Source organism: Otolemur garnettii, unplaced genomic scaffold (genome assembly GCF_000181295.1).
Source record: "Otolemur garnettii isolate 467f Iridium unplaced genomic scaffold, OtoGar3 scaffold00059, whole genome shotgun sequence".
NCBI classification, from domain to species: Eukaryota; Metazoa; Chordata; class Mammalia; order Primates; family Galagidae; genus Otolemur; species Otolemur garnettii.
This window is the reverse complement of record NW_003852454.1, coordinates 6,882,125-6,893,373: the sequence shown is the minus strand read 5'-3', so window position 1 is coordinate 6,893,373 and position 11,249 is coordinate 6,882,125. Positions and strand designations below refer to the sequence as shown.

The following is an 11,249-nucleotide window of genomic DNA, read 5'->3' as shown; positions in this document are numbered from 1 at the left end:
AGAATCACCTAAGCCCAGGAGTTGGAGGTTGCTATGAGCTGTGATGCCACAGCACTCTACCGAGGGTGATAAAGTAAGACTCTGTCTCTTAAAAAATTTTTTTTAAAAAATTATTTTTCAAATTATCATTCCTTCTTAATAGTCCTCATTTTAATTTTGTTTTTTTTTTTTGAGACCTTACTATGTGATCCCTCAGTAGAATGCCGTGGTGTCACAGCTCACAACAACCTCAAACTCTTAGGCTTAAGCCAGTGGTTCTCAACCTTCCTAATGCCACAACCCTTTAATACAATTCCTGTGGGTCGTGACCCACTGGTTGAGAACTGCTGGCTTAAGCAATTCTCTTGCCTCAGCCTCCCAAGTAGCTGGGACTACAGATGCCTGCCACAATACCCTGAGATTTTTTGTTGCATTTGTCATTGTTGTTTAGCTGGCCGGGGCTGGGTTCGAACTTGCCAGCCTCAGTGTAGGTGGCTGGTGCCATAACCACTGTGCTGTGGGCACCAAGCCTTCATTCAAATTTTTAATTTTGGGAAATGGAAATGGAAGAAATGAAGAAATTTATTTTCACTGTACAAAAGTCCAAGTGTTACACCAAGGCTGGTGAGTTGGAACCCGGCCCCAGGCCAGCTAAACAACAATGACAAATGCAACAACAAAAATACAGCCAGGCATTGTAGCGGGCAACTGTAGTCTCAGCTACTTGGGAGGCTGAGGCAAGAGAATCGCTTAACCCCAAGAATTTGAGGTTGCTGTTAGCTGTGTCTCCATGGCACTCTACCCAGGGCAACAGCTTGAGACTCTGTCTCAAAAAAAAAGTCCAAGTATGGCCTTATATATTTTCTTGTCTTCAGATTGTTTTTTAGAGACTTATATAGTTTTTTTCTTTAAAAAAGAAAAACTGTCTTCATTCAGTATATAATCTGATGGCTTTAGCCAACTTGAGCTCATGGGAAAAATGATTTTTCTCACAACCAATACTGTCCAGGAGCGGGAAAAGCTGCTCATCATGTCACTAGAAATACTTCAGTCAGCTACATACTCTCTAAAAGGAAAATGTAAAAGGAATGGATTTATAGGAGAATCGACTAGGTTACCTAATTCTAAGGAGGTGTGGACAAACAGGCCTACCAGTATGTGGTCTCAGCTATTCTTCTGAGCACCATTCTTGAAGCATTGATTTTTCTGTGACCTGGTGTTCTCTCAAATGATCACGATCATATGATGTTAACTTTTTTTATTATTAAAGAGAAAAGCTTTTACCAGGGTTTTGTTTTGTTTTTGTTTTTTTGAGACACAGTCTCACTCTGTTGCTGTAGGTATCATGGCATCATCATAGCTCACAGCAACCTAAAACTTCTAGGCTTAAGCAATCCTCTTGCCTCAGCCTCTGGAGCAGCTGGGACTACAGTCACGTGTTGTGTCACCATGCCCGGCTAGTTTTTCTATTTTTAGTAGAAACAGGGTCTCTCTTTGCTCTGGCTGGTCTTGAACTCATGAGCTCAAAGAATCCACTCACCTCAGCCTCCCAGAGTGCTAGGAACTGGTATTTTTTTAGTACAAAAATGCGACACTTGGGTTCAGCACCTGTAACTTAGTGGTTAGGGCTCCAGCCACATAACCGGGGCTGGTGGGTTCGAACCCTGACCCAAGCCTGCTAAACAGCAGTGACAACTACAACAAAAAAACAGCCATGCGTTGTGGCGGGCACCTGTATTCCCAGCTACTTGGGAGGCTGAGGTAAGAGAATTGCTTAAGCCCAAGAGTTTGAGGTTGCTGTGAGCTGTGATGCCATAGTGCTCTACCCAGGGCAACATAATAAGACTCGGTCTTGAAAAAAAAGAAAATGCTACCCTTGGAGGATCATATTGATAATAAAGAACTATTCTAATGTTATAAACAAATCTAATTTGGTAGTTTTTTCCACAAGTGAGGAAGTTATTTTTATCAACCCACTAGTATTAGAAATGCCATAGATAAGAGGCTAAACTTTTGTAAAACATTCTATTAATCATCATTTCTGTGTGAGAGAAGAATCACTGCTTATTACCAGCTAAGGCACAAACACTACTTGGTATTTGGAGAGGAGTTTCATGAGCTAGTGTCTTTTCACCGTTAAACACATATTTATACTTTACCCAGTGTGATTTTTATGGGTAAATGAAAAACAGAGTTGTAGAAGGCTTCAGAAATATCTGAAGTCTCTTTCCTTTTTAAGTATATGGTGTCCTTACTCCAGTCCACCACACATTCTTGGCAAACATGTCATAGTTCAAGGTGGCACTACATAAATATCCTCTGTGTCCCCTAGCAGTAGGACACAGAGGATTTTAGGTAGATTCTATATTCCTCTTGTCAGAGAATCAAGGGCATTCATAGGATCAAAGTAGGGGTTTATAGGAGCCCCTGTTGCACACTTGGAGGTGGGTGTGTCTTCCTTCACCTCCCCCATCACCAGGGGCCCAACTTGAGGTGTCACCCGTGTTCCTCTTGTGCCCTCACCTCCAACCCAGTGTGTAACTTGGAGGAGGTCTTTAGGCCTCTGTGTGGCAGTGACCTCTCATCTCCACACCTTAGCTTCCTTACACAAAGCCATACCAAGGCTCAGGGACAGGTGAGCTTGCCATGGCTCCCACCATGAAGATACTAATGAATGCCCACACTAGGCAGAGCTGCTCCAGAGGCACCCTTTCTCTGATGCCGTGGACTCTGCCCTTGGCCTCACCCACATCACAGCCAGTCCAGCTCCCTACTTTCCCACTCTGTCTTGCCATCCTTGTGAATTACAGCAGTTTATTAGAGCTTTCCTTTGGGGCTTCTGCAAGCCCAGGTCACCCAGGAATTTTGTGAAGGCAAATGCCAGAGTTCCCAGAAGAATTTTGTCATATTAGGTGATATGAACAAAGGAATTCAATTTTTTTTGCTCCCCTACTCTGAGCTGGCCAGCTGAGACTGAGCACCCCAGCCTTCTGGTGGTGCTATAATTCTTTTAGAAGGGAATTGCTTGTGGAGGCCTCTGAACTCCCTCTGATTGGATCCCAGCCCCAGACAGCACATTATCCTGCTCCAGAGTGCTCTTGTCAGAACAGCCAGGTCTCTGAGTTTTCCTGCTGGAGTCCCCGTGGTCACATTTGAATTGAAGCTCTGTAATTACTTCTTTGGTTCTTTCTAAAATAACTGATGAGTGATCTGAGACTGAACATCCACCTTTTCTTGTAAGTGCTTGATACACATCCTTGTGTGAATGCAGACATACTTACACATGTGCACAATCTCACATGTCAGACACACTTAGAATCTTACAAGATTTTAAATAGTAAATGTAAATAGTACCCCACGGTTAGGAGGGAAAAGAATAAAGCAGTCTTATTGGAAACCAAATTATAAAATGATACTTGCTTTTTTCTTTGTGTGATGAAGTGTTAATTTTACTCTGATTAATTTTCATAGAACTTTGTCAAAGAAAGAGTAGACTCTAAGACTTAAAACAGAGTATCTTCTTCCTCCCCTCCCCTTTGTCTTTTGTGTTTCTCTCTCTGACTCTCCTCTTCTGATCACTGCAGTCGGTTATGGGGTTGGAGTGCCGATGGGCTATCGAAGCACCCACCTCCCTTTTTTCAGCCTAACTCCATTCCCACCGCTCCCTCCCACAAGACTCTCAGGCGCTCTTACTCTCCCAGGTAACACGCTACCTGTTAAACCTGTCTGAGGTGTCACAATATTATTGCATTGCCAAGGTCGTCTCAGGTCTTTTGGAAAGCCTCTCAGCTGCCTCCATTGTGGTCCCTGCCTTGGTTTAGCCTAGCAGGAGGAGAGCCTTGGTGAGAAGCGTGAGCAGGTGCATAATCTTTGCTGACTCTCACAAGTATGACTCCTGCTGTGTCACACACGGAACAGATGACCCTTTTGTCACCTGAGTAGGGTACTTGCTGTCTACTGTTGTAGGCTTCCCGGCCTATTGAAGTACTCAGCCCCCAAAAGGAGCTCAGGAAATGCTGTGAAGTCAAGGCAAGCAATAGTGGGGACAGTTTCCCTAGCATGCTTGTCGAGTGCACGAGGCATTCTAGTAAGAAGCAAAAGAGACACGCTCACGGTGGGCACTGTGGTTGACTCTGTGGCTGATTTCTTTCCTAATGTGTGGTAGTAGTCCAAGCACACAGGTCCAGAAAGGAAGCCCCAAGAAGTGGGATCGTTGTTGCATGTCACTGCAGATGCCTTCCTCTAGGAAAGGGAGCTGTGGTCACCTCGTAAGTCCCTATAGTTAGTGCTGAGTGAAGCGTATGGACACTGGTTGAATCTGATGATCATGCAAATTGAGAAGTAGAGCTGGGCTTCCCTGAGATATTAAGACAGATACTAAATCTGTGGTGTGAAGAAGAGGCCGCATAGTATTACAGATGTTTATTTGAGGGTCTCTTGGGGGTGATTTTTATAAAGGTCCAAATACTAGAGCGTCCTTTCCCTAGAAACATGTTAGAACATGGAGCAGTCCAACTGTCATTATGCTCCGTAAGATGAATTTGTACCTTCTTTGATCCAACAAGAACTAAAAAAGAGACAATCTGTTGCTTGGAAATGTTTTATCTAGCTTTTGCACAGAAGATTTGCATTCCTACTGATGTATCTGCAATATAGCACAGGCAAACACTGCTAAATATTTTAACATCTTTCTTTTGAAGCTCTTACAGTTCTAAAAGTAACTTCTAAAGTGTGCAGAGAACCCAATGACAAGTGTTTCTAGATACACAGGTTCGGGCAGGCAGACAGAGATGACTGCTGTCTTTAATGTTAACAAAGCAGGTCAGCTGTGCATCTGTCAGTTACATGAGGGGATTTGTGTCTCTTTGCTCTAAGCCAGAATCCTTTTGGTTTCATAGCAAGGAACGATTATCTTTACTCCATACATAGCATCCTTGCCCTACAAAATGATACTAAAGAAAACCTTAGAAGGCAAACTTCATCACTCCAGGTTTTCTTTTCTTGGAGACCCATGTTTCTCCCCACCCATCATAGGATCTTTTAGACGGCAAGCCTAGGGGTGTATTCAGCTTCAGTTTGGGTGACATGGCCTGCCCGTAGGTCAGTGCCTGTTGACTAACTTCCTAATCTGTAGAACCCTAAGGAAACCCTTCTGGGGTCTAATCATGTTTACAAGTGACCAGGTCCTGACTTTTAGCCCAGAAGATTATGTCCTGGGGTTATCTCGAGGCTAAAATAAGACAGACAGTGGGGCAGGTGGCAGATGGAGGTTTACCCGACTCTGAGTCAGCTTCAAGGCTGTGCCGCTGCTCCTTGTGTGTTATTGCTTGTGAGGACACGGTATCTACTCCCTGATGGTGGCATTCATGGGATGTTCCTTTCTTCCTGCAAAGGGAATATTGATATTTTTTTAAAAAGACACATCAAGCCAAAGCATAAAAATAGCAAAGAAAGAAGCAATGTCTGTTTCCTGTTAGAGGAGACAGTATGTCTCACCTGGAGCTCACAGTTCTAGCTTCATACCAAGGAGATACTTGAGTCCTCAAGCTAGCGCATCTACCCGGAGTCGCCTCAGCAGGCACTTAACATGCACGTGGTGCTCCTGAATTGGAACTTTGGGTTGGTTTATTCACTGAAAGTGAGAAAGAGGACTGTTAACCTGGCAGAATCCTTTATTTTCTTATTTTAAAAAGAGGCTATTAAAATGGTAAAGTTGTATGAACTGTAATATTTTGAGAAAGTTCGGTTTAAGCATAATGAGATGAATTATCTGAAAGCTAACATTATCTGAAGCGACATGTGGAGAATAATATTGTGACATCCCTTAAACAACTTGAACATTCCTCCAGATTTCCTCTGGTTCATCCCATCATTCTTTCAGTTTTTAATTGTTTTTTCCTTTTGCATGGGCTATGCTATGTTATTTTTGATTGTTGTGATTAAAAGTATTTTAAAGCATTTTTTTTTACATCTTGTATATATATTTTTTGTTTGAGTCGTAATATTCAGTCTTTATATATTAAAAAAAAAAAGTGTACTGGCCAGATGTATAAATACCTTTCTTCATATGTAAGCTAATATTTGGTATTCTGAGAAAAGGGAATGGAGAGCCTCAGTGCCTCAGTCTGCCTTCTTCTCATGCAAAGGGTATTGCCTCATAGACAGCCTTGTTGTGGACTTAAAGGGGTTGAGATTTTGAATTCTGTTCACGTTCTTTTTTACCCCCTATCAAGTATACACATGGAATTTCAGCTACAAATGTGCTCCAGGTTCACATTTCCTTTCCCTTGATGCCAGAGCCAGTCTTTGAGTTGGCATGTATTTTTGTGAACTCTCCAAATGCAGTTGGGGTGTGTGTTTTCCTCCGTTCATCAGGAAAGATGGGTCAGTATCTAGGCCAGTTTTGCAGTTTTAGGCAAATAGCTTCCGTCTCTGGGAGTGAGTTTAGATCTCACGCTCTGGCAGAATGTACCAGCCGTAGAAAACACTTGGATCCTTGCAACCTTAAGCCAGCACAGATCTGGCTACTCCAAGTGTGAACCCCCAAATCTTGTCTTGTTCATTTGCCCAAACTTTTCTCACGATGGGGGAGGTGCTTAGTAAATGTCAGTTGTTTTTATGTCCCAGGAAACTTGATTTTTGTGGAAGTATAACAGAGTTGGTTGTTCTGGCCTTGGGAAGGAAGGGTTCCAGCCACTGGATGCCCAGTTTCTCCTTACTAGTCTTTGAAGAACAGAAAGAGTACTCTTCTGTAGTCCTTTGTGAAGTTGCATGCTTGCTTACACACAGCCACGGAGTCTTTGAGTGTCCTTAACAATCCTCAGTAGAGCTCAGGATTTCTTCAAGTTACATTAGACTAACTCATCTCATCCTTTCTTGAATATGTTCTTGAAAACAGGTGACATTTAAACTAAAAAAATTTACGTGCCCCTGGTTGACTGTTGCTTCATATTTTGCTTTCTTGATGCTGGTATATTCATCCTGTGCTTTCTTTGATAGTCATAGTTAGGGCACACTGACAGTTTTTGTTTTCAGGATCTTCCCTGTTTCTGTACACTTTTCAGGCATCTACAAGACACCTGTTGACAGACTATATTATACCAAAAGACTTTTTAGATTTTTTACTTCATTTCATGTTTTGCTATGCTCAGTGTCTAAAGAGATAGCAGGTGGTGCTTGTAGCTCAGTGGGTAGGGCGCCAGCCACATACACCAAGGCTGGCGGGTTCAAATCCAGCTTGGGCCAGCTAAATAACAATGATAGCTGCAACCAAAAAAATAGCCAGGCGTTGTGGCAGGCGCCTGTAGTCCCAGCTCCTTGGGAGGCTGAGAAAGAGACTTGCTTACGCCCAAGAGTGAGGTTGCTGTGAGCTGTGAGGCAACAGCACTCTAGCAAGGGTAACATAGTGAGACTCTGTCTCAAAAAAATAAAATAAAATAAATTAGAGATAGCAGTTTACCTCACTTTTCCATGAAGGACATGTGTTTCTTGTTTTTAGAAGAATTTTTTAGATGTCCATCCAGAAATGTGACCTTTTATAAAATCTACTTTTATTATAAAACTCCGATGGAAATATCTAGAAGAGGCTGGTATTCACAGCAAACTCCTGGGTTAGACGGCAGGAGAGTTAACCTTCAGGTGGGGTGTATCTGACTTTGAGTTGCAGGGTTGTTTAGTTTTTGTTTTTTTTTTAGTGGACTTTTATTAGTTTTCTGGATTGGATACTGCAAAGCATAAGCCAGTCTTGTAAGGTCATTTGCTGTGCTACTGTGAAATTGTTTACGGTATACTAGCTTTATTTCCAAATGCCCATACCTGTGTCTTAAGTTTGTACATTTGAGACCAGTAACAACCAAACTACTTTTTTCCATCTTCAAGATAAGAAAGTTATTTTTCCACTTCCATTACCTCGTGCATCCAGTCACCAATTGTCACTCTTTGAGTTCTTGCATTCTTGTGGTGATTGTTGTTTCCCGGGTTCTTATTGAGTGCTGATGTAATGTGTTTGGGACTAGATGTGACAAGGAAAATGTATAATTGTCCCATGGTGGTACTTTAACAAAAGATGTGTCCCCTTTTCACTCCAAATAACTTTAAAAAAAAACCCAACTATTTTTATATCTTACTCTGTCAACTACTGGAAGTAATTTGTGCATATACCTCAATTAAAGAAATATTTCTGATCTTTAGCATGCTGGACTATGATACAGAGAACCTGAACTCTGAAGAAATCTATAGTTCTCTGCGTGGAGTTACAGAAGCCATTGAAAAGTTTAGTTTTCGGAGTCAAGAAGATTTGAATGAGCCAGTTAAACGAGATGGCAAAAAGGACTGTGATATTGTAAGTATCCCCAGGCTAAAAGGGGATGTCAATTAAATGACAGTTACTGGCTGGCCTGTAATCCTGGCACTCTGGGAGATGGAGGCGGGTGGATTGCCTGAGTTCACGAGTTTGGGACTAACCTGAATAAGAGGAAGACCCCTTCTCTAAAAATAGCTAGACATTATGGAGGGTGCCTGTAGTCCCAGGTACTTGGGAGGCTGAGGCAAGAGATTAACTTGAGTCCAAGAGTTTGAGTTTGCTGTAAGCTGTTACTCCACGACACTCTTCTGAGGGCAACAAAGTAGACTCTGTCTTAAGAAAATAAATAATTAAAAAATAAAAAATAGGGCCAGGTGGTGGGTGGGTCGCATGTGTAATCCCAGCACTTGGGAGGCTGAGGTGGGTGGATTGTCTGAGCTCATAGGTTCCAGACCAGCCTGAGCCAGAGAGAGACCTCGTCTCTTAAAATAGACAGGTGTTGTGGTGGGCGGATTGCCTGAGGTCACGAGTTTGAGACTAACCTGAATAAGAGGAAGACCCCCTTCTCTTAAAATAGCTAGACATTATGGAGGGTGCCTGTAGTCCCAGGTACTCGGGAGGCTGAGGCAAGTTACCTCCATGTTGCCATGAATGACAGAATTTCATTCTTTGTGTGGCTGAATACTATTCCATTGTATGCGCATACCACATTTTCTTTATCTCCTCATCTGTTGAAAGACATGTAGGTGATTCCATGTTGTGAACAGTGCTGCAGTAAATGTCGGGGTGTAGGTATCTCTTTGATACCCCGATTTCCTTTCCTTCGGATTTCTAGTAGTGAGATTGCTGGGTCATGTGGTAATTATGTTTTTAGTTTTCTGAGAAACCTCCATACTGTTTCCATAGTGGCTGTACTCATTTACCTTTCTACTAACAGCGTATGAGAGTTCCCTATTCTCCACATCTTCACCAGCATTTGTTAAAATTTTTATCTTTTTGATAATAGCCATAGATTAGTAGTATTTTATCTTCTTGGAAATGGCCACAGAATAATAGTTATCTTTGTGAGAAATGTCAAATGCCTTTTTTCTCTGGTTGCTTTTGTTTATCACAAACATAGTTTTGTTCCTATGATGTGATAGAAATGGTAAGCCTGTGCCTGGTATGTTGGCTTATGCCTGAAATCCTATCACTCTGGGAGGCTGAGGTGGAAAGACCTCTTGAGTGTAGGAGTCCAAGACCAGCCTGAGCAAGAGTGAGACCCCCATCTCTACAAAATAGAAAAAGATCAGCTGAGTGTTGAGGCAGGTAACTAAGGCAGGAGGATTGCTTGATCCCAGGAGTTTGAAGTTGCTATAAGCTGAGCTGACACCATGGCATTCTAGTGGGGGCAATACAGTTAAGACTGTCTTTTGGGGTTTTTGTTTTTTTTTGTTTTTTTTGTTTTTTTTGAGACCCCATCTCTACAAAACAAAACAAAACAAAAAGTCAGGCAGACATGGTGGTATCCACTATAATCGCAGCTACTCAGGAGGCTGAGGCAAAAAGATCATTCGAGGCCATTATAGCAGTGAGCTATGCTGATGCCATTGCACTCCTGCTTGGGTGATAGAGCAAGACCCTATCTGAGAAAATGAACAACAAAACATTTAATGCTAAAAGTTTATAAGGAACCAGAAAATATTGGTAGCACAGGGAATTGGTAACAGTTGTTTTGCAACTCAGTAAAATTCATTTCACAAAACTGATTTTCATATGCTTTATCCAATAATCTAACTTTTAGTAACATTTACTAAAGAAAGAATTCAGCAAAAATAAAAACGACACAAAGTAGTTTTCAGCATTATCTACCCTATCAAAAAGAAAAACAGTGGAAGGAGAATAATTGAATAAATCTTATGAAAACAGGTAGAAATAATGGTATGATTAAACATGGTGGTTACAGTAAACTTTATTCACATGGGAAATACGCTGTGAGGAAGGTGAAACATAAACTAACATGTACACTAGGATTTCCACTGTATAAAATCTGCAGGTTGGCTCAGCGCCTATAGCTCAGCAGCTAGGGTGCCAGCCACATACACCAAAGCTGGCGGATTCGAATCCAGCCCAGGCCTGCCAAACAACAATGACAGCTACAGCCAAAAAACGGCCGGGTGTTGTGGCGGGCTCCTATAGTCCCGAATACTTGGGAGGCTGAGGCAAGAGAATTGCTTTAAGCCCAGGAGTTGGAGGTTGCTGTGAGCTGTGATGCCATGGCACCGGACCCAGGGCGACAGCTTGAGTCTCTGTCTCAAAAAATAAAATAATTAATTAATTAAATCTGCCATTAGACAAAGATTAGGGTAATATACAAGTCAAAAGCATTAAAGATTTTGTTTTTGTTGTTAAAGCAGATTTAGCCTTATGTTTTAAATGTATGGAATTTTTTAAATACTTTTTCATTTTATAAATGATTTTCTTTTCTTTCTTTTCTTTTCTTTCTTTTTTTTTTTTTTTTTTTTTTTTGAGGCAGAGTCTCACTTTGTTGCCTCTGGTAGAGTGCCATGGCATCATAGCTCACCGAAACCTCGAACTCTTGGCTCAAGCAATTCTCCTGCCTCAGCCTCCCAAGTAGCTGGGACTACAGGTGCCTGCCACAATGCCTATTTTTTAGACAGGGTCTCACTTTGGCTTAGACTGGTCTTGAACTCACAAGCTAAGACAATCTACCTGCCTCGGCCTCCTGGAGGGTTAGGATTACAGGTATGAGCCACAGCGCCCAGCCTTGTAAGTGATTTTTCATTATGGTAGTTATATATTTTCTTGGAAGAGTTATAAAGAGGAAACAATTAAAATCATCCATGAATTTTTTTTTCCCAGCCAGAGAAAATCCGTTAAGATTTGATTTATAGGCTTGGCGCCTATAGCTCAACTGGCTAAGGCGCCAGCCACGTATACCTAAGGTGGCGGGTTCGAATCCCCAGCC

The 11,249-nt window shown here is 41.9% G+C and overlaps 1 protein-coding gene across 1 annotated transcript in view; it reads left to right on the top strand.

Moving 5' to 3' along the window:
- CLASP1 (cytoplasmic linker associated protein 1) overlaps positions 1 to 11,249 on the top strand; it is a 303,536-nt gene that overhangs the window by 250,380 nt on the left and 41,907 nt on the right. Inside the window, exon 32 of the mRNA XM_023514808.1 lies at positions 8,170 to 8,320. Within this exon, the coding sequence (XP_023370576.1) occupies positions 8,170 to 8,320 (151 nt within the window). The remainder of the gene's footprint in view (positions 1 to 8,169; positions 8,321 to 11,249) is intronic.